Source organism: Pieris napi, chromosome 7, assembly GCF_905475465.1.
Source record: "Pieris napi chromosome 7, ilPieNapi1.2, whole genome shotgun sequence".
Lineage (NCBI taxonomy): Eukaryota > Metazoa > Arthropoda > Insecta > Lepidoptera > Pieridae > Pieris > Pieris napi.
The window spans coordinates 8,763,474-8,786,627 of record NC_062240.1 but is presented as its reverse complement, the minus strand read 5'-3'; the positions used below and the strand labels follow the sequence as shown (position 1 = coordinate 8,786,627).

Here is a 23,154-nt window from a genome sequence, read left to right as displayed (position 1 = left end):
CGTCCGGAGCGCAGAGCGCGCTCTGTTGCACGCTCCGGGAGCGCGAAGGTATCCACTATGTGGAGCAGTTGCAGGATCGCGGAGCGCAAGAAGTTCGCGAACATAGTGGATACCCAGCTTTAGATTTTGACATGGGAGTTGACTCTGAATCCTATCCTTTACAGAAAAGCTTAAACTATAAGAAAAAATATATGATTTGGGATTTTTTATACTAAATCGAGACACATATATAATATTAATGTTTTATTAAGAACTTTTAAAATTTAAATTACATTAAATAAGTATAAATAAATTGTAAAATTAATAAAAAAATAGAATTTGGAAACACGAAATTTTAAATTACACCTACATCTTCCATATCCCGCTTAAATCTTCATTTCTTATGTGTCTTCTTTGTCCGATCGTGGGACCGCCTCAAACGGATCGGATGTTCATCGTGAAAATGCTTTTTCTCCTTTCGTTCTCCTGCATCAAGCTTTGCTGACACCGCCTGAAATAACCGGGATTTTATTACAGATGGAGCAATAGTAGTTTCTTCACAACAAACAAAATGAAACAGATATTCAGGGGTATTAAGGATTATTGTTTTATTGGATTATTCATAGATATTATTTATCCTTTTAGTAAACTCGTTAACGGATTTTATTATTTATAGAGTTTTATTATTTATAGGGTTAAATTCCAAATATTAGATGAATAAGATAGATAGATGATTAGACAATAATTTTGATATACACCGCACACATTTAATTACCGAAAATTTTGTGAGAACTTAGCTATATAGATTGTAAACCTATGTCGTAAATATTGAACATATATTCATCTTATATTCGGGAAATTATAGTAGCTCTGATATTATGGAATAATCTTAACTCTAACATACCCTGTTGCTTTCCTGCTTGGGCCATCGTGGGCGCAAAGAGCCCGAAGAAACTAAGTCTTCGTTCGACAATTTCTCTTTGGGTTGAATGTTACAGGAGATCGAACAACATTTACACCTAAACCATGTTTTCAATATTATGAACGGAAAGTTTGAATCGCAGAGACAAAGTAATGTTAACAATAACAATGTCATACGTATGTCAATATTTTCTGGGTTTGTCAAAGACAGTTTATTTATTTCACCAATACAAATGGTTTAAGATCCCGCTATACAACGACCTTCACCGAGATGCTTATTTAATGAAACTAATTTTATATATAATTTAATATGTCAATAAATATAATCCATATGGGTTGCCTAGCAAATTTCAGTCCAGAGTATGTTTAATTAATTTAAAAAAAAAAATTTTTTTAAACATTTCACCGGTATGATTATTAGATAAATTCTATACCAATCGAACGTATGAAGCCTATAGAATATGCAAACGTTAGGTGGTTTTTAATCAATTAATTATTTATGTGACACTAAAGTATATATACATCTTTAGTATAAAAGAAGGTTATAGTGATACATATATAATACTACCCTGATTAAAAATATTGATTGAAAAAGTTCAAAAAATGTACTACATGCAAATTATAAAAAATTTTTTTTTTAAAATATTAATTAAACATACTCTGGACTGAAATTTGCTAGGCAACCCATATGGATTATATTTATTGACATATTAAATTAAATATAAAATAAGTTTCATTAAATAAGCATCTCGGTGAAGGTCGTTGTATAGCGTGATCTTATACTAAAACTAGAAAGGTAAAACAAGGCATTTTCAATCAGATTCACCGATTTTATTCACCATTGGCTACGATAGAAAAAATCGCACAGCAACTTACTGGATCTAACAATTAAAGCCAGAATGAAAGGAACATTAATAGAATTCCTTGAATAAGACTAAATGTTTTATTCTAAAGGAAGGCAGTACGAAATATTAAAGAGACACATTATTAAAGAGATTGTGGTTGGGAGTGATCAGTAAACATACGATTCCTTTTCGGGAACAGTTGTATAGGTCTGTGGACTGGTATCCCTGGAAACGGCTGGCGTATTTCTGCAAACTGCTTCGCGGACTTCCTCAAGACGACGCCTCTCTACAGCCACCTTACGATCCAGTTCTGCAACTGTATTTTTTTTTTCATAGAATGCGGCATTGTTCATGCGTTCCTGTTCTTCTCAACTAGAGAAGCATGATAAATATCCTCGTTGAAAACATCTTAAGTAAATTATTGGAACCATACAGTCTACCCCAGAGAGTAAAAAATTACTTTTATTTATACTTACCGTCATCTAAGACTGTAAATTGACACAATCCAATTAGTATAGTGGTCGAAGGTAAATTAGTAAGCCGAAAAGACAGGATTCTATAAAATGGTCCATTTTTCATAGTACGAGACATCTATCTATCTATGATATAGATATACTTTAGTTGTATTAAATGTAAAAGATTGAAGTACAAACCCCTTCAGGTTTTGCCATCAGATTCGATGTTTTGGCAGAAGAGTAACTTACTATGTATTTTTGTTTGTCGCTGCTTATTCATTAATTCGCTTTCCAGAGAATCGATGCGCTTCTGTAGAACCTCTTCCTCACTCAACATACATTTCCACGTACGACACACTTTAAGGTGAAGGAAGGCTAGCTCTTGCGCATCCAACGCCTGTAAAAAATATTTAATTTTTTTTAACCTATGTAACTAGAACTTACTAATTTACATAATTTTATAACAACTAATTCGTCTATTTCTAAAACCCCCAAAACTATTAAACGTGTTTTATACAAATTCTCTTGTGACGCCAAATCTTACCTGACTGAAATCAATAGACCATTTGCGTCAGTCTGTACCATACAATATTTACTATCTGTTGCACAAAGAGGTATTACTTATAAATATGATTAACATTTTAATTACTATTATTTAGTCATAATTAGTACTTATCTTTTAGTAGCTGTACTTAAATAATTTAAATACTAACTAATTTAAATAGTGTGTACCTCACCTCAACATTATTGTTAATAATTTTGTTGGCAATATATTTGGTATATGCTTGTTCAGCCATACGACGTTGATCGACATCGACTTGTTCGAAAATAGTGCGAATTGTGTCCGAAATGTTCGTATCCAAGGTGCAAGTACAAGGTCCGTGTGAGCGAGGTTTAGGTTTCACATTAAAAGCCTCAATATTCGTCGTCGTAAGCGTTCTTGTATCACTTCTCTTATGCCTCCGTTTTCTCGTGTCCGGGAATTTTATAGGTTCCTGCAGTGGAGTAGAGTATATTCAGGCTAACTTTATAACTTAGAGTTACCGTTGGTGCAATTGCGTGTTATGATAGTAAGTATTGTATAATTATATATTCTGTCTTTTCTACACTTTTAAAATGATTACAAAAAGTAGTAGAAAATTTGAAAGTTGGATTATCTATGCGCATTGTTTCTAATTACATACCCCCGAAAAAATTTTAGCTGGCAAAACACTTATAGTAACTTTATTGGAATCAGAAGTTACTGTCTTCTATATTATTATATGAAGTAGGGTATAGTATAGATTATAGTTCTTTTTAGGTATTATGAATTTTATAAGAGTACACAATGTGTATGAGGACGGCCCATGTTACGCCTTAACAATAAATAATCTTGTTTCTTTGTTCAAGGTGGCATTTATCTATCTATATATTATATATTACTAGCTGACCGGGCTGAACGTCGTTTTGCCATGTATATTATTTCTAGGAAACTTATTTAGTTTAATAAATATAACTATCTACTATAATAAAAAATAGGGGTTGATGTAGAGGGGTGAAAATTAAGGGTCGTATGTATTTTGGTATGCTGTATCATAAAAAAATAAATACAAAAAGTTTTGTCTAAAAAATAAAAACAAAATGTTAAGGGTGATCCCGTCCCACCCTTAACATTCGGTCGAGCCGTTTCGGAGGAGTATGGTAACTAACATTGTGACACGAGAATTTTATATATTAGACAAGTGTAATCAATATTATTTGAGGAACTTAATGGCAAAATAAATCTTGAAATTTATTGTAAAAATAAATCCAAATAAGCTTACCTCCGTAGCTTCATTTTCACCTTGCAATTTTATTCTTAAAGCTCTGTTTTCCTTTTCTAATTTTTCAACTTTGCGCATAGCTTCAATGCTCATTGTTCTCAAGTTTTCAACCTCACTTTCGTGACTTTTTATAAAATCTTGAAGAGTCTCATCATGTAAGCTTTGAATGCTTTCAACGCCTTGATTATGTTCATTTATTATATTCTTAATGTTATTATCATATTGAGTTTTAACAGCTTCTATTTTCTTTTGGTAATGTTTCTCAATACTTTCCAATGTATCAGTTAAATCTTTTATTTTATTTTCATATTCATGTACGTTGTCTAATTTAGCCATTACACCACGCTCTATGGAACAGGACGACTGCCTGCTTTTCTCATTTTTGTTAACTTCCGTGCCGAATGCAAAAGTTTTCCTATAATCCGATAAAGATTTTAATAGTGAGGTACAGGACCTAGATCCACTTTGATTGTTACCATCTTTAATAATATTATCACTATGACTCCTGTGAACACTATTATTTTTAAAGTTCTTTATATTAACTTCTTGTTGAACTGAATCCAAAATATATTTTAAACCGTAATTAGAGTGTTTTGGACCTTTTTTGTTCTTACTTGCATTACTAGTGTCATTCGCAATATTTTCCTTTAATGACATACTTTTATCGTCAAGATTTGTAGTTTTTTGAAGTTTTTCTTTATTGTGCCTGTCAGCACTTATCTCAGTAGTAAGCCTTTCGTTTTCACTTCTCTGCGGAGATGTTTTTAATTTATCTTTTTTTCTCTTACCAATTTTTTTATTTTGATTGATAACAGTAATCTTATGTGGAGAATCCAGTTGATATGATAAGTCATCACGCATTTCACTAATTAAGTCAATTGGAGTAAGAGATTTATGACTATCTATATAACTAGATAGGTCTTTAGCAGGAGAGTTTGTAAGAATTGAAATATTGTCATACTCATCAGGCATTGTAATAGGCGAAGTGTAAATAGCCACAGTATACGAATCAATGGATTTTTTGTCATATTCTGAATTTGTACCTTTGGATAAACTTTCAGAAGCAACTCGAGGTAAACTCAAAGTAAGCTTTGGCTTGACACTGTCGTCATCTTGATAACTAAGTAACTCATTTTCCTTAGTTGTGCTGTCAAATATATCATTTATAGATACTTCTGTTACATCATTAAGAGTTTCACGAATGGTAGAATGCAATGGATCTGGCAATGAAGACTTTGTATGTGGATCAGATCTATTTACATCATCACTATCCTTATATATTAAGAATAAATCATTATCTGTCGATGGGCCTGAAAATTCATATGTTTTAGGTTTATTTTCGTATGCATATTCTTTACTGTCTTCATTTGACAGGTCAAAGGTCGATTCTCCTCCCGGGCTACTATATTCTGTATTATGTGTAAAAATTGAATGTGTATTATATATGTCAATAATTTTATGATGGGCTCCAATATCATTCATTACATTCACATTGGGTCCCGGAGAAACTTTCCCAGGAATTGCATCAACATTATGGTAATTTTCATCACTATTGTTGCCAGATATGATACATTGTTCTAATTTAGTTGGACTTAATTTTTTTATTTTATAATCTAAATAAACTTTTTTAATGAAGTCCAGATTTGATGAAGTTAATAATAATTCATCATGATCTGAAAAAGACGGTTTATGTTTCTTTGTAAGATCCCGAGGCAATCTTAGGCCAACATTTGTACCACTTTTATCAATAATATCATTATTAGGAATTGTGTTAACTTCTTTCTCAGTTCGTTCAAACAAATCAGTTTGACAAACTTCATCAGAATGATTAACATCAGTTTGAGTAATTGTGGTTTTTAAAGGTTTATTTTTTATATCATCAATGCATTTTCGTAAATAATTAACTTCCTTCGATTTTTTCTCTAAACTCTTGGAAATTATATCTATATCTTCAATTTTCTTAGTATTATCTTCTGACGCCGATAAAACTTTGTCTTGCAGTTCTTTGATTTTACCTAATGAATTTTTATACATATCTTCCATATTGTGTATTTCAGTTTCTAACTTAGTTACATACTTTTGCCTAACTTCATCAATTTTTTCAAACATCAGTTTTTGATTAAGCAATTTGGCATCTAAATCTTTTATGATTTCTTGATCCTGTTCTATTTGCTCTCGTAACTGAGCTTCTAAAACAATTAACTGATTTTCCATTCGTTCTCTTTCTTTTATTGCTTCTTCTTTTTCTGCTAATATTTTTTGTTTTTCATTTTCTACAATTTTTTTAGCTTCATTTAATAATAATTTTGATGAATTTTGAACAGTGAGTAGTTTTTGTTCTAAGCTAGCACTCTTTGAATGCTTAGATTCAATACATTGTCGAATTCTATTAAAAGAAGTTACCACATCATCAATGCTACAATCATTTAAACATAAGCTACTATCGCCGACACAATTAATTTCTAATTCTTTAATATTTTGTAATGTAATTGATCTTTCGTCTTGTAAGTACGCGATTTCCTCAGTCAGGTTTTGTTTTTCTTTATGGAATTCTTCTAATTTGGTTTTTGTATTTAAAAGTTGATTTTCTAAGCTCACATTATCATTTTTCAATGTGGATAATTCCATTTCTATTTTTTGGGTCGCCGTTAAATCTGAAAACCAGTCATTTTTATGAAAAACAAAAAGGTTATAACAGTTTTTATCGTTTCGTAACTTACGGTGTTCTTCCAATTGTTTTAAAGATTCATCCATTTTTGTATGTCTAGTACTTAAAAGTTGTTCGCTAGATTCAACAGCATAAGCAATATTATTGTTAAGATGGGTCACTTCTGCTTGAAGTTCATTTATATAATTTTGCAATGTAGCAATTTTACTATCCCGCGCTATTATATCTTCTTGTAAATTTAAAATGATTGCGTCCTAGAAATAAAGATAAGATATATAATTTACGCATATGACCATTTAATATTTATTTATGTAGTATACATAGTATTATTTAAATAAAGTTGTATAATATCTTACCGATTCATCTAATTTGTCTGCCAGCTCCCTAATTTTTTTATGACTAATAATTTTATCCTTTTTCATCATTTCGATTTCTTCTTTGATTTCTTCGAGATATTTTTTTGGAGAACTACAGGCTTCATTCATCTGTTAAAACAATTATTTTTTAGATACTTACAGGTTAAATATGTTTGAAGACTTGTTTTACATTTTATTTGTTTTAGTTTAAGCGTTCAGGAAACAATTATCAATATTAACCTTACAGGTTCCAAACCAAATTATAGTACAAATATATAAAAAAATTACCGCAGCACGAGCACTTAAGTGCTGACAATGATTGGATAAGTCCACATTTTGTTGTGTCAATAAGTTATTATCTTTTGTTATTTCTTCTAAATGTGATTTTAGCTTATCCAGCTCCATTTTAATGGTTTGATTTTCTGATAGCTTTTCGTCATACGTCTGTTTTAAGTCGTTAAAGTTTAATTGTAAATGTTCATAGTATTTTAATTTTTCAAGTAAACTATCACTTTCTTTTTGAACTAACTTTAAATCATGAAGAACGTTCAGATTTTCATCTTTTAGAGTTGTGATATCACTTTGAGCAGTGTGTTCTTTTATTTGCATTTGCTCAATCTCGTGCAGTAGTTTTTTATTTTCTTCAATTTTATTCTCCAAATTGTCATACAAATAGTTAATTTCTTGAGCTTTATCGTTGATAATGCTATTAAGATCTTTCTTTTCTATTTCCAAGGTTTGACAACAGACCTTCAAATCAGCAAGGTTTTTATCTAAATCAATAAATCTACGATTCTCCTTCATTAGCATCTCATTATCTTGTGTGCATTTATTGAGTGACTTTTGGATATTTTCGAGATCTTTTTCTTTGCATTTTAAATCATGGTGCAATGCACTGCGTTCTTGAATAAGTTTTTTATACAAGACATTTATCTCGACAAATTTTTCTTTTAAACTTTCGGATTGGTCAAGACGTTTATTTAAATCTTCACTTTCTTTCTTAGTCAGCCGAAAAGAATTTATTAAATCATCAAGCTCAAGATTTTTCATTTTCAATTCGTTTTCCAGCGTACCTTTCTCTTTCAATAAGATTTCATATGAATATTTAAGTTCATTGTACTCAACGGTTAATTCTTCTAAATGTTGTAATTTATTCTCTAATTCATCACGTTGCCGCCTGGATAGGTCAAGAGTATCTTTGTAATGAATATTTTCATCTAAGAGAGTGTGTAAACTTCGTACGCTTATATCGTGTAATTTATTGATTTCGTTTAGCAAAACAGAAGTTTTATTGTTTATGTTATCGGAACTGTCGTCAACACTTTGTACGCCATGTTGGATTTCATTTATCGATAGAGGTTTATTTTGTTCAGGATCATTGTATAAATATGTTTTTATAGTATCTAATATTTCTCGACTTTCATGCTGTTTGGCTTTAAGGATGTCAATTGCTAGATCGTTTTCGGTTTTTAATGATTGTAAGCTTTCAGTATACATGTCTTCAGTATTTTTTAAAGTATCCAGGAGTAGAATATTTTTACTATCCTTAGCTTCTATCACATCTGTCAAACTGTTAATTTCTATTGTTTTAGAGTCGATAATTTCTTTAAAGTTTTCGAGGGCCTTATTTTTACCTTCTATTTCTTTAAATAATAATTGATTTTGATTCTGAAGATATTGAATTTGGTTTTGGTAATCTCTTGCATATTCTTCAAGGCAAATATTAGAGTGTAGTAGTTTATCAGATTTTTCTATAAACAAAAAAAAAATGAATATAAAATATGTCATGTCATCTTAAATAATAGTTCATTTGAAATTATGTAATTTGCGCACCCTTCCAATTCTCAATTTCTAACTTCAATTCGTTGATCAATTCAAGTTTTTCTTCAAAATTATCTTGAAGTACTTGTTTTTCTTCTTCATTGCACAATAAAGCCTGTCTAAGATTATTAATCTGTTCTTTCTGGCTTTCAATTTCATTCAACAACTCTACCGATTTTGATGTGTCTTCAGAAATAATCTGAAAATTAATAATTTTAATGAACTAAACCATCTTTTATTACCTATGGCACTTAAAAAATATGAAAATTATTTATAAAATGTATACCTGGTGTCCTTGTTCAATAAACTTATCTATTTGAAGGGATAATGTTTTTATTTGTTGATCTTGACACGTTATTTTACACTCATATTCCTTCAATTTACAGTTCATTGAACTTTTTTCTCTTTCAAATAACACAGTTAATTCCTGCAGCTTCTTTTCCAAAGCGATATTTTCATTTTGTAAGTAATCTATATTTTTGCACTTTATTCTGTTTATTTCAGATTCTGCTTGAAGTTTTGCCTCCACGTTACACGTCTCATCAGACAATATATAGTAACGTTCCTTTAATACATCTAAGTCTTCCGAACGTTTCCTGTAGTACTCTTTTTCACTCCAAAGCTGATTATACTCTCGCAAGTGTTCTTGCATGCACTGACATTCTTTTTCAAGCTCTGTATATTTTTGACAACGTAAAAATAAGCAATCTTTCTCATACTTTAAATTATCATAACATTTGACCAAATCATCGTAGTTGGCTTGTAAATTCTTTAATCTATTCAAACTGTCAGTTTCTAAGTGATCGCTCTCTAGAAGAAATTCATCCTGTTTATTATCAGATTTTACTATTACACTTTCTTTACTGAGTATTTCTTTCATTTCTTGATTGTCTATTATATCGGCTACCAATTGCGCTCTTCTATCATCCATGCTATTCTTACCACATTCTGCTGTCGTTAGAGCGAGAGTTGTCACTATTTCAGCACGATAACAAGAACAGTCTTGCGCTGAGGAGGTTTGCTCGTACTCTTGAGAACACGGAGCGATAAGTGCAAGAGAAAACTTCTCCAATACTTTCATTTTAAAAAGTATTTTGGCTTTTATATCGATACTACGGGTGTCTTTATCAGCTGTCTGAAATAGATAAAACTCTATGTACGTATGTAGAATCAGAGAGTGTTTATCGCCCTGTATATTTAAAGTTTAAACCAATTAGGAATTTTGCTATAAAAATGAATCAAAATTAAATAGGAACAACACTTGTCTGTAGTAAAAGGCCTTCTGTCTAAAATTGTCTGCACATAAATGATATATAGGAAACCAAAATTACCAATAGATTTAGATAATGTTTATATTTCCCATTTTGACAAAGCGTAGAAAATATTTTCTCTAATGCTGTATAAATATGAGCATAAAGGCAATATGGTTCACATATGTCAGTTTCCATAACCTGAAAAATTTGACGTATATGATTACGACGATTTTAGATATACGAAAGCTAAACTTTTTACAATGAGCAATTCTTACAGCAATTTTATTTTGCATTGCATTTAATTTGGCATCCTTTCTAATAATCATATCTTGCATGTCATCAATTCTTGGATCAGAGGCATCTATTAAAAAAATAAAGTTAAATTTACAAACGTGAAATTCAAGTTACTTATAATATAAGTTCAGCCCTGCGATTCTGTAACTCACTTTTGAACTCACACAGCGGTTTTCGCATCGGCGGTCGCTCTCAAATCACTCGTGAAGCAGTCATTTTATGATTTGGCATTCTGAAAAGGTGGGAGCTTGTAGTTTGTTTATTAGAATGCCAAATCATAAAATGACTGCTTCACGACTGATTTGAGAGCGACCGCCGATGCGAAAACCGCTGTGTGAGTTCGTGAAGTGAGTTACAGAATCGCAGGGCTGATATTACTTTTATTTATAATTTTTTATGATTCAAGATGTTTATGTGATGTCAAAAAAAGTAATTCACTTTTTAAGGACTACTTTTGGTGGTTTAGTATTTACTTACATGTGCTTGCGTCGGCCGCATATAAAACTTCACCTTGTCCAACTTGGTTGCTTTTAGATTCCAATTTTAATTTCGTAAATTCCCACTGTAAATTTGCATTATTTGTAAGAAAAATAAAACGTAATCAAATAAATGTTTACTTACCAGTCCACTCCGCGACTTTCCGCTCTAAAAAAAATTGTTAGGTTAATAATTGTAAAATGGAAAATAACAGTAATGTAAAAAAAAATTGATAACAGATCTACCTCATCTCCTTTTGACTTTTGAGTCTGAAACAACAATATTATATATTTTATTAATTAGAGACTAAACTGAAACCCGACCATAAAAAATCGTCATTTTAAAGGATTTTTTTTTTCTAGAGTAAAACGCTTTATATCGCCTGATAAAAAAGTATAATTCATTTTATTTACGCGATTATCAGCTCATCCAAAATACTATTAGTTTATTTTTCTATGAGATTTGCATATTTACTATTCTCACTATTACTTACTATATGCAAACCGCTATTATAAATAAACTTTTAAAAGAAGTCATACTCGAAGAATAAAACTCACCTCATCACCTCTTGATTTACCAGTCTGTAAATAAATAAATTATAAGTGTTGTTAATAAGTCAATATAATGTACATACGGAGTATATAAAAAAGGTTATACCTCAAACGCCTCAGAATCAATTCCCTGAAAAATAAATTATTATTAATTATATATATCATATGAAATTTTAAAATTTAAATTACACTAAAGTTCACCTCTGTAAATCCAGATAAGTCCAAATCCAAGCACTGAAACACAAAACGCTATTAATATTCAAATAAATATAAAATAATAACCTTAACATAAAATTTCATAGTACTGACCATTTCATCCAATTCTTTGTTAGCTGCTTTAATAGAAGCATGCTGAAAGAGGGAGAAGTTATTAACATCCTCAAGATTTGTAATATGTGATAATACAATACCGAATTTCATTACTTACAGCACCTGCTATATCACATTTTTGTTCCGTTGTTAGTTCAAGCTGATCATAGGCAGCCAGCATTTGTTCAAACTCCTCAATCTTGCGCTTGAGGCGACCTATTTCAGCATTCTTCGCTACCATTAAAGTATTGACAATCACATCCGTGGGCAAGTACTTCGGCCGACATGATTCGTTATTTTTTTTAATAATTTCGACCAGATGTTCAGCCTTGTCGGAACAGAAGTGGGACCAAGCTCGCGCGTCAGTGCATGAAGAATATGCTTTCAACTTCCCTTCATTCCGTGATGGCAAATCATACACATCATACTCGTTGAAAACTCTTTCTCTTTTCGTTATGAAAGACATTGCCGACTAATAAATGTATCAATTTTACCAAACACAGTTTCCTTAATTACATCTCATCACCATCCATTTTATAAAACAATACGATTGTGAAAAGCTTAAAACTTATGTTTAAGTGTAAATGGTCGAAAAATTGCAAATATTTTGATGTGTCATTACAAATCGGGACGGAACGGTAGTTTGAAATGGAATGTCATTTTTGAACTGATTTATTATTTTTTTATTTTGCAAAATTAATCACCAACTACTTGGATTGTAAACATCCGAACTGCCAAAAAACTATTTCTATTTTTTGATAGATATTTTATTATTAATTTTACTGTGAGTGACATAATTAATTACAAAATTAAAAGTTACAACAACAACTAAATAATGTTGTAAATTATCATAAGATTCAATCAATGAACTACAAAAGCAATAAGCTTCAATTAATATCAAGAAACGAAGGAAAGATTAAATCATATGATTCTTCTACGGACGTGCGGGCATGGAGTCATGATCTACAAAATCGAGACTATTACCTCAGGGATTGGATGAGAAGTGATATGCCTATTTGTGTTATTCCTGTCTATACTGTCACTGGATTCTTAAGAAACATGACGCGAAAGAATCACACTAAAGTATAATTAGTTTTGTATATGTATTTGTAGGCTTAACATTTAGATTAGCTTTTATCAAATTGTATTTCGCAGCTAACCCCATGTTGCCAGCCCGAATGCAAATCGAAGTTAATCTTGGAAAGTGTTTGTGCCTCATGTCATGCTATAAGGGAGTGCCTTAAAAATGACGAAGCATTTGAAAAATACTTTCAAGAAGTAAGTTTCTACTAATTTATATCTTCTTTTGATACTTAATACGAGAATTTTCTAAATAATTATCCAATGGACCACTGGTGTTAATAACCACTAAAGCAACTGTTCTATTTTAGGAGGAATTGGAAACAGGGCACTGGCCATGTGATAAATGTTTAAGTGCATTAAAGAGTATAAAAATGTTTTGGCGAATTATATTAGATAAAATATTTGGTATAAATATGGACATGGAAAAGGAATATAATAGCAGTATATGTAGCAGTGTACGCAGTATAGCCAAAAGCTACTTACACGAAATAAATGAACAAACTATTTATTTAAGAAAAATTATATCAGCGAAAGGTAAATACGATGGTCATGAAAAACAATCAGATACAATACGTTTTAAAATATACAGCGACGATTTCGTTATTCTCACACCTAAAGAAAGCAAACATAAAATTGTAGTTGTTGAAAAGTGTGTAGAAACAGACGCGCCCAAAATATTAACAGATGAAAAAGTTAGTCAAGGCGTTACTGTTAGATGTAAAACCGTTGACTACGGTTGTCAGACCGGCGATTTAAACGATATAAACATCCACAAAAAGATTAATAATTCAAAAGATAATTCTCAGAACACAGAATTAAATAAAGTAACAAAATTGGACTGTGGATGTGAGACGTGCGAGTTTAAAGATGACGAGATACAAGCATATAAAAATAATATAGATATTCTCCAAAATCAACTTAACTCGCATAGTTATGAACTAGCTAAAGTTAATAAGGAAAATATATCCTTAAAACTAGAACTACAACAAATTTATCGAAACAACACTTTGAGCTCTTATCATAATCAACCTAATTTCGCGCCGTTTCAAGAATCACTCAACAATATTCCACCTCCTTTTGAGAGTATAGACCAGGAGGATAATGACATTGTTCCTAAGACTATAGATTCTGAGATGATCATCACTTTAAAGAATTGCAAAAACGAGGTAAACGGAGTTTTCTAATTCATACCTTGTTTATGAAAAATATTTTTTTGTATCAACGCCACTATTAATTTCAGGGCTACAAAAATATATCATTACTACAAGTAGTACACAAATCAAATTCAGCAAAGGAAACGAAAGAGTGTTGCTGTCATGAAGATGATCCAATCAAGATTTTAACAAAAGGTAACCTAAATAGGCAAAACATAAACTTCTGTATAAGATACTCACGGATTCGCAAATAAATTGCCATGGTAATGGCTACAATACTCTCTTAAATGTATAAAAATACATAAAATACTGTCTTTACGGGGTTACGCAACCACTGACGTTACGAGATACGAATCCCACACTAATATATAATTTTTATTAATATACTAAATACGTTTTAAAATAACTTAGAATGCCTTTATTTCAATTAATATTTTTTTCACTGAATAGATGAACGGGGTATTTTTATAATTGGATTACTCGTACGTACTCAGTCGTTCATTTAATAATCTTTAATGAAAGATTGTTAAATATATATCTAACGAAAAGCGCTTCTATTTGGATTGATTTAGATTTTTACTGAAGTAACCGTTATCTCTTAATGAGCGACTCTGAGAAGAGTATAACCCTCATAACCCCTGTTATATATATAGCGATTACACTAGTCATGATTTTCATATGTGTATGTTTCAGTACAAAACACTTTTGGTAATATAGTAGAAAGAGAAATGGCTATTATCAACGAGAAATGTAGTAAGAAGAACGCAACCATCATAAATTCTTCTTACGTCAACGTCGAGTCAGCAAAAACTCAGTCAGCAGGTTCTACGCTATCCCTTCATTCAATATCTTCAGAAACAGTTTTTGTAAGTTATTTATGACTACATATATGGTGTAGTTTTTACTAAGATTTTAGATTGACGCATCAATTAAAGGGAACCTGAAGGGGTCTAAAAACTCTTTAAAATTCATACCTATTGAAATTTAAATATGTAAACGCGCATAAATAATTGTTAGTCCATAGATCTTGACACCTATTTCGATCGTAGTTTTTAAATAAACACACTTTGATTCTGAAGATATTTAAATTGGTTTTAGTATGTTTTTTCATATTCTTTAAGACAAATGTTAGAGTGAGGAATCAGATATTTCTGTCCACTAAAAAATAATAATATAAAGTTACAAAACTGGCTCCCATTTCACAAATTTGAAGGTGGATTGTTAGAATAATATCGAGGCGAAGTAACGTATTACGTATTTTAACTTCTAGTTGCAAAGTCGATTTGGAACGAATATATTAGATTCTAGATTTTTTAAGTGTTACATAATATTATAAAGTAAAATAAAATTATACAATCTTTCAGGTTACAACAACTGACTAACCCGAAGAAATGTTTGTTTAAATGAAAGTCTTGTCTATGAATAAATTTATTTATAAAAATTGTGCCATTATTCGTATTATTCTATCGTAAATTAGTTTCTTAGCATCGTTTGCGAACACAAAATCCAAATGGTTGAAATTATCTAACGGGACTCGGTATTTTCCCACCACAGATTTGAGTTCCTGGAACAGTCTGTCGACGTCTTTCGGAGTCGATAGCCAATCATTATCAGCATAGTGAAGGAAAATTGGTACTTTGATTGTACTAATATTGTATGCAGGAGGCCTAAAAGACCCATAGGTTCGTCTGTTTGCCCACCAACCGTGGTCGAAATAGGAAAACTTTCCGGACTTATATAATTGTCCGAAATGTATGAATTGTCTTGTGGACGCTCCGGCTGGTGTATGGCCCATAACTACGGGTAGCATAGTCTGTAAAGATAATATTAGAAATTAGATATATCTAATAGGGTGGGTCAAAATTTTTTTTTTTAAGTAATCGATTTCTAATAGCGAAAATATGTTGAAGTTAGGTATTGTTATGAACCCTTTAAAATATTATTTAATTATTTTGAGTGGAACAGCCCGCGCAACGCCCTTGAAGTTTTGAAAAAAATAGCTAAAGTGGGTACTTTTACACCTTAAGTTACACGTTTGACGTTGGGTATAGTTTAATGTTTTAATTAGTATCCATTGAAATACACATTACTTTTCTTAAATAAACTGTGTTGTTTATGAAAAGAGGATTTTTTTGAGGTAAGTACATTCAGAGAATTAATGTATCAATGTGGCTAGTTTCTAGTGAAATGTTTCGAAATTGTAAATTATGAATTTTTGGTTTGAGACTTGAAAATTAAATTTTTCTGTCATGTCAAATTATAGACAAGTTTTACAAGTGCCCTCTATATATTTGGAACTGTAGAAGATATAAAATAAATCGTGTTATCAACATACCAGGATGTCATGAAATGTAGACTACAGAAAATTAAAAATAGCAGTAAAAAAGAGCCTGCGTTTTCCGAAATTGCAGAAATTGTAACTCAGAAAGTTGAAGCAGTATAGCAAAAGGCATCAATCCCTGTAGCCTCACATACAACAGTCATTCAGCTCAAAGGCCATTGAGGTATAATAATGAATAAACGCTTTTCTTTTTGCCAAAAATACTGTTGACCTGGCTGGCTATTGGATGCGATGGAACAGTGACAAATACAGGTAAATTTAGTAGTGTCATAAGGCTATTTGAAAAAAAGACTTCAGAGACCTTTGCAATGGATAATTTGCTTGCTGCATTTAAATGAACTGCCCTTGAGGCATTTGTTTCATTATATGGATGGTAAAACTTCTGGACCATCTACGTACAATGGTCCTATTGGTAAGTTGCTGGATAGATGTGAAAAAGATCTTGCGGCTTTAAATTTCTACACCAACGCCATCAACTTTATTTATTTCTAATTTTGGCTCAATACATTATAAAACTATATGCCCCCGTGTGGTTCCAAATAAAGACACACTCATCATACAAAGACGGATCATGTCACCTCTGGATATTGATTGAATGTTCGCGATTTTAATGAAGTGCATTAAAAGCAGTCATGGATCCTATTATACAATGAAACGCATATTTTGCCCACCCTGAATATCTACTATTAGCGATGTTAACAGATGCAGAAAAGCGTGTAAGAGAACTTGCAGCTAGAAGAATTATTCTAAAAGTAGTTCATCGACAACGGGAAAACTACCACGCACTTTTGAAGTGCCATAGCTTAATTTTGATGCTAAATGTTACATTGATCGAATAAACTGGCTAGAAACAAACTTTGATCCACCTATTCTAAGAAATCAAACAAATGACGAACTTTTTCAGATAATAGAGAAAAAGGTGACGAAAGGATGTTTATTAGGCTACCTTGCCATACACTAGCGGTTGAACGAAGTGTAAAGATATTGACAGAAGCTGCAATGTCGGCATGTGATAAAAAAAAACAAGGGAGGGCATGATTCATGCAAAACTCGCTTCAAGGAAAGTTATGGCGAAATTCGATAGTAGGCGGGAATTTTGTACAAAAATAAATAATTTTTTATAACCTTTATATGTTTATTTCTCTAAGTTTTTTGTTTTAAACGTTAATATATATGTCTTTCACTAAATATTTGTAATGTTTCAATAGTATTTTAAGTAATTTCTAGTAAAGAACTATCCCATTTGGCAATACATGTTTTTCTCAAAAACTAATAATTTTGAAGCTCATGCGCGGGCTGAAGATGTATGTTTCATTATCAGTTTTTTAGCTAAAACTACTGTTTATAGTACACTACAACATAATATTACTATTAGAATTTGATTCATAAACTTTTATTTTTTTCCTAACTAGAGTGACCCACCCTAATATCTAAATTACTGTACCGGTTTTGATTAAAATACTTAAATTTCTACGTTTATTATATATTCAAAGATAGTGTGTATAGTGTAGCCTTACGTAACTTAGGTATGAACGCACGTTGAAGAGAATATCTGATATTATCTAATATAGACTTCGATTCCATTGGGTATGTCCAAAAAATAACCTCTGGATATTGTCAAAATGTTAAAATAATAAAGATTATTTGGAGAATGTATTTCTGTGAGAACTAAAGTATCTTTGAATCGTAGATAAAACCTACCTTGTTCAATTGTTCAACATCAAAACCGCAGAAAAGAAATAGTAGATTCGTACACAGAGACTGTGTAATTGCTTCCTCAATACACAACTTTTCGCCCGCTAATTTATTTAAATTTCCATTAGGTAGAATTTCATTTGCCCCTATTAGTTTCAATATTGTCTGGAATAAAGGTGTTTAATGGAATTGGAAGGCAAATACGGCTTAAAATATCAATTTATATTTCTTTTTCATTCCAATGTTTTTTACACTATTGTATTTACCGTGATCCTTGCACACATTTGGACATTTATTAGCAGTTTTATTTGTGATTTTTATAGAACATGTTGCAAATGGGCAGGAGGCTCATCTGATGTTAAATGACCGCATGCACGCTCTCAATGTCGGGGGCTGACGAGTGCGTTGCCAGCTTTTTAATAATTGGTACACACTTGAAGGACCGAAGGCCAATTGGTTCGGATACTGTGTGTAGCTCTGTGCTGTTTATTATATTTTTAAATCAATAAAAAGCCTACCTCTAACGAATTAGTGAAGGGTGCAACAGCTCGGATAACCGGACTACGAATATTGCCAACGTATGCTATAGGTGCCATTGCATGCATTGCCGTGAACTTTTCGTTGTATTCGGGTCTCATTGACGTCATCACCCAAAACGCTGTTGTGCCTTGGGAAAATGCGATATATTGCATTTTTTCGACCCCCGTTTCCTTTATAACATAGTCAATCATCGCTGGGAGGTCATAATAACCGATCTCATGCCAACTGAACTTCCAGAATGATGACGATGTGGTTTTAAGTGAGACATGTTTTCTTGAGTACGTATTACCCCGGGCATTGCCCATCCATACATCGTAACCTGCTTCGGCTAATAGGTAGGCTGGAAGAGAGAAATACAATTCTTGAAACTAGGTTTAACTTCGATTGATATTTTTAACACAAATGTTCTATTAATTATTTAAACAAAAATAGTAAAAACTTCATTAATTTAAGCACTATCTAATACATATGCCGTTAAACTGATGATTTAAAACATAATAAAAATAATTCTAATATGCAATTGAAGCCACATGTTACTACGATAAACCTACGGGCTTGTATCTGATCGATCATGATCCTTCAGTCGAGGGCCTCCGTAAAATTAATATTGATCCCCAGCTCAATGAACTTTCTGTCTATGCGCATTTTACATTCCCTCAAACGGTGATGGAAACATCGTGAGGAAGCCTTAAGGTGCGTACAGACTATATAACATAACATGTTATACAACATTGCTATACAACATGTTTCAGATAATGTGGACACTGAACGTTATAAAACATGTTATAATAACATGTTATTGATATGTATGCTAGGACGAACCCAGCATCTACGTTTTTTTGTTTTTCTTTTGTTTTTTAAAATGGTTATATAACATTGTTATATTGCATTGTTATTCTAATGTGTACAGTATTGTTTTATGTTATAATGTTGAATAACAAGGTTACATAATGTGGACATGTTATAAAACACAAGTTATATAATATGTTACATAGTCTGTACGCACCCTTAGACACAAAAATTAGAAGGCGTGTGTCACAGCTATGGCACAGGAGGCTGATCACCTACTTGCTTATATCGACAAATGATCATGGAACAGAATATAGAGATCTGAGGCCAATGCCTAAAAGGGTTGTAGCACCACTGGTCAATTACGATACTACACAACTTACACTGAGTTATGTTAATAATAATAATGAATTCGCGTTTATATCAATTAAAGATTAATTTTCATTTCGAATTATAAATACTTCGTTTTAAAAAAAAATACAACTTACCTAGCCCTTTATCTGGCCTCATAAGAACGAATTCGGCTGAAGATGAGAGCAAGCCATGTTGGAGAAAAACCACGGGGCGAGTTCCCTTTATGGAATTTTCTTTGCCATATGGAATTCTATGCATTTCCAATACATATTTATCTTCGGTGTATACTCTGTGTATTTCGCAGGGGTAGCCATATTTCTTTATGAGGGTAAACTGAAAAGGAAATACGTCAGTTAACTTGTCGATGACTGAAATTTAATTTATTAATTGTGAATGAGAATTATTAATTTAGTAATGTGTTATTTGTGCTTTGAAATCTTTCATCTATGTCATGTCTAGTGTGTCATTTTAAGTGTTATGTTTAAGACATTGATATACAAAAAACCCAAGATGCACAGTCTCGAATAAAAGTAACGCTCGAAAGTGTCCCGAAACACTATTTCTGTCCCTTTCTATAACAGTATGTCTATAACAGTATATGTTACAAGCATATATTATTGCAAAATCAACCTTACGCGAATTGCTTAAAGTTGTTATTACAACGTAGTGTATACGTACTTAAAGCAATAAAGTTTTACGACCGACCGTGGTCGGTAGGACAAGGTATTGAGTGGAGTCGAACATGACTTTTTTATTTACAACTATTTAACATAATTTTAAATTTATCCGACATTTCGGGTGCTTTACAGCGTGCGTGGTCACGGTGACTGAAGACAAAAGGTGTTGGATGTTAAATAGTTGTAAATTTATAATAATACATAACTTTAATCAGGTTAAAAAGTTTTTTCTTTAAATTAAAAAAAATGTTAAATTGGCTACCTCCTGACCTACACTTTATATAGCGTAAATATATTTGTCAAAAACTACACACAAAAAAGTTCAAAAGTATATAAATTTATTTATAAAAAAAACACAAATAAATAACATCGACTCCACTTATTAGACGCGAGACTATTTGAAATGAGCGCACAATTTAGAATGTTGCGCTCATTTTTTGAGTACGTTTTTTTGACGTTGAGTGTGCATCTTGGGTTTTTTGTATATCAATGGTTTAAGAGCGTATTTTTCGAATAGTGCAACATATACATTTATATCCAACACACACAAGGTATTTACAATATTCTTAACCTACATAGTAATAATAATAAGTATAATTAAAAATGTACAAATTTATATTAAAAAAGTTGGGCCCCGTGGCAGAGTATTTAATGCTGGCAGCATTTCCTACATTTTATTTTCGTTATCGATTGCCTATTGTTTAGTGTTTTCTGAAGTGTTTTTCTTAGGTAAATAATAAACATTATCTATATATATTTGATTTATAGTATAAACAAGTCGCAAATAAATAGCGATTGATTTTTTTCTCCTTATGACATGCGTCATTAAAACAAAAACATTATTAGGCTTATAGTATAGAAGAAGTTTCTCTATAAAATAATAAATACTTACCGTATCCAAAGTTGCATCTTCAATAATACTGGGATCAGTATTTCTTAAATTAAGAAAATCAAGACTATTTGATTTTGTATAAGAAAAATTTATCGATAATATAAATATTATTTTCGTAAATAATATTGGATTCATTCCAGATAATAGTTTGTTTACAATGGAACTATAACAGCTACTGGTTAGATTTGAACGATGCTCATGCATGCATCTTATCATTAAGATTATATATTTTGAGATTAAGATTATTGACTAGATTCCGACCGTGGATTTTATCGATTTTGGTTTAGTCTTGCTAAGTACCCAGATTTCTAACGAAAAATTAGCCAGTAATTTTTGAATATATGCATTGTAACCCAAATACCTGTATGTGATTTATATTATCTTTCATCTAGATCAGTGGATAATGGAAAAGGTTTAATGATGAATGACTAAAACATTGCATTTTTCGTATCAGAGCTGAATCGTTGAATGCATATATTTTAATCCAATACTACGGGAATTGAATATAGTACCTACCGTGTTCAAATACAAATTATGTACAATACAAAACCAGACTAACTAAAAGCTTCATTCAAAATCACTGACCAACACATACGGTGGTAGGACTGTTTTAATCTTGACGATTTCATTCAGCCGTGTTATAAGGGTTAAAACCTCTGGCTTAACATCATAATGTACCATTATACATGATTACAACATCTATTCATTTAAATAACAATTAACTTTTATCAGTTTAAATTAAGATTATCAAATTAATTCGAATATTTCGTAATTATTCAGGTATTAATATTGATTAAGACGACCTTATTTTTATCAACAATTAAAGGGTCGAGGATTTATTACAAAATTAAAAATGCTACAGTCTCCTTATGCAATACAAATTTATATTACATTAACATCAAATAGCAAAGCAGACGTCTTAAGACTTGAAGTAGGTATATAGTACCTATACAAACATGTAATTACCTTGGGAATTGGTGTATGAGCCAGTATTTCACAACGTGAACAGTTTATAATTATGTATTAAGGAATAAGGATTATGAAATAGAAACCTCACTAAATAGCAGAAATTATAAAAAAATACTCAAAAGTCAAAATGTCATAAATTCCCGCTTTTTAGATCAGCAGACAGCGGCTGGATAGTAGAGTTGACAGTTTAGTTAGGGATGTGAAGTTTTTAAACAGCAATCTGATTGCATGTGTCCGATTTTTAAAATTATGCATCCAAATAATTCACATGAAATTACAATGACAGAAAATATTAATATTTAACCTGCATTCCAAATAAAAATAACCTGAGAAAGCTACCAAATGTTTAAATTAAAATTTACCTAACATAAAGCTATATATTATGATAAACCGTAAATTTATAGTTATTCTTGAATCGTAGTAAAATCGTAGAATAGTTTGATATTAGTAAAAGTTTAGTTTCTTTGACTTTAATCGTAGTAGAAATCGTATTGTGCATGTCTCACAGAATGGTTGCTAGATTTTACTCACATCAATTCAAAACCTTCCAAACGCTAGCATGTTGAATTTGACTGCCCTTTTCCTTTTTTTTATAAAACGGCTTCTTATTAAAAAAAATCTATATTATTATTTTTAATAATAATGTCTCATTAGTTTGAGAAACTTATTTAGAATCATTGATAAATTACAAAACATACAAGTTATAAAAAAAACATGCTGAAAAATAAAAGATAATCATAAAAAAATACTATAAAATAATAATAAATTATAAAATAATAAACGATTCTTGCAAAATAAATAATAATTGGTAATGGAAGTACAACTGGACTACTAACTCCTCACGAAAGAACCTTCGTGGGATTTGGGGTCGCAGCAGTGCGATGGAACCTTTTTTTAATGTTCACAACACTCTACGTCATTATAGTTCA

At 31.2% G+C, this 23,154-nt stretch overlaps 3 protein-coding genes across 4 annotated transcripts; 1 reads left to right on the top strand and 2 right to left on the bottom strand.

Moving 5' to 3' along the window:
- Positions 1–295: 295 nt before the first annotated feature.
- Positions 296–12,376, bottom strand: LOC125051316 (centrosomal protein of 290 kDa-like). The gene is made up of 21 exons (XM_047651541.1): positions 11,850–12,376; positions 11,732–11,773; positions 11,624–11,656; positions 11,529–11,552; positions 11,429–11,452; positions 11,117–11,140; positions 11,016–11,039; positions 10,872–10,956; positions 10,376–10,461; positions 10,179–10,298; positions 9,134–9,982; positions 8,860–9,046; positions 7,315–8,777; positions 7,027–7,155; positions 6,723–6,924; positions 4,003–6,656; positions 2,938–3,195; positions 2,450–2,597; positions 1,926–2,061; positions 884–998; positions 296–490 (listed from the first exon to the last, which is right to left on the bottom strand). Exons 1-21 carry the CDS (start codon positions 12,195–12,197, stop codon positions 374–376), a joined length of 7,068 nt encoding a protein of 2,355 aa, XP_047507497.1. The 5' UTR covers positions 12,198–12,376; the 3' UTR covers positions 296–373.
- A 125-nt stretch (positions 12,377–12,501) lies between these two features.
- LOC125051373 lies at positions 12,502–15,412 on the top strand. Its single transcript, XM_047651637.1, has 6 exons — positions 12,502–12,814; positions 12,887–13,009; positions 13,123–13,980; positions 14,055–14,163; positions 14,662–14,834; positions 15,333–15,412. Exons 1-6 carry the CDS (start codon positions 12,596–12,598, stop codon positions 15,348–15,350), a joined length of 1,500 nt encoding a protein of 499 aa, XP_047507593.1. The 5' UTR covers positions 12,502–12,595; the 3' UTR covers positions 15,351–15,412.
- On the bottom strand, positions 15,380–22,390 carry LOC125051374 (lipase 3-like). 2 transcript variants are annotated; one of them, XM_047651638.1, is made up of 5 exons: positions 21,257–21,825; positions 19,822–20,020; positions 18,523–18,884; positions 18,011–18,169; positions 15,380–15,781 (listed from the first exon to the last, which is right to left on the bottom strand). In XM_047651638.1, exons 1-5 carry the CDS (start codon positions 21,470–21,472, stop codon positions 15,401–15,403), a joined length of 1,317 nt encoding a protein of 438 aa, XP_047507594.1. In that variant the 5' UTR covers positions 21,473–21,825; the 3' UTR covers positions 15,380–15,400. The 2 variants fall into 2 exon arrangements, with proteins under 2 accessions (XP_047507594.1, XP_047507595.1); XM_047651639.1 differs by lacking the exon at positions 21,257–21,825 and adding an exon at positions 22,223–22,390 and having other exon boundaries at positions 15,381–15,781.
- Between the last annotated feature and the right edge of the window lie 764 nt (positions 22,391–23,154).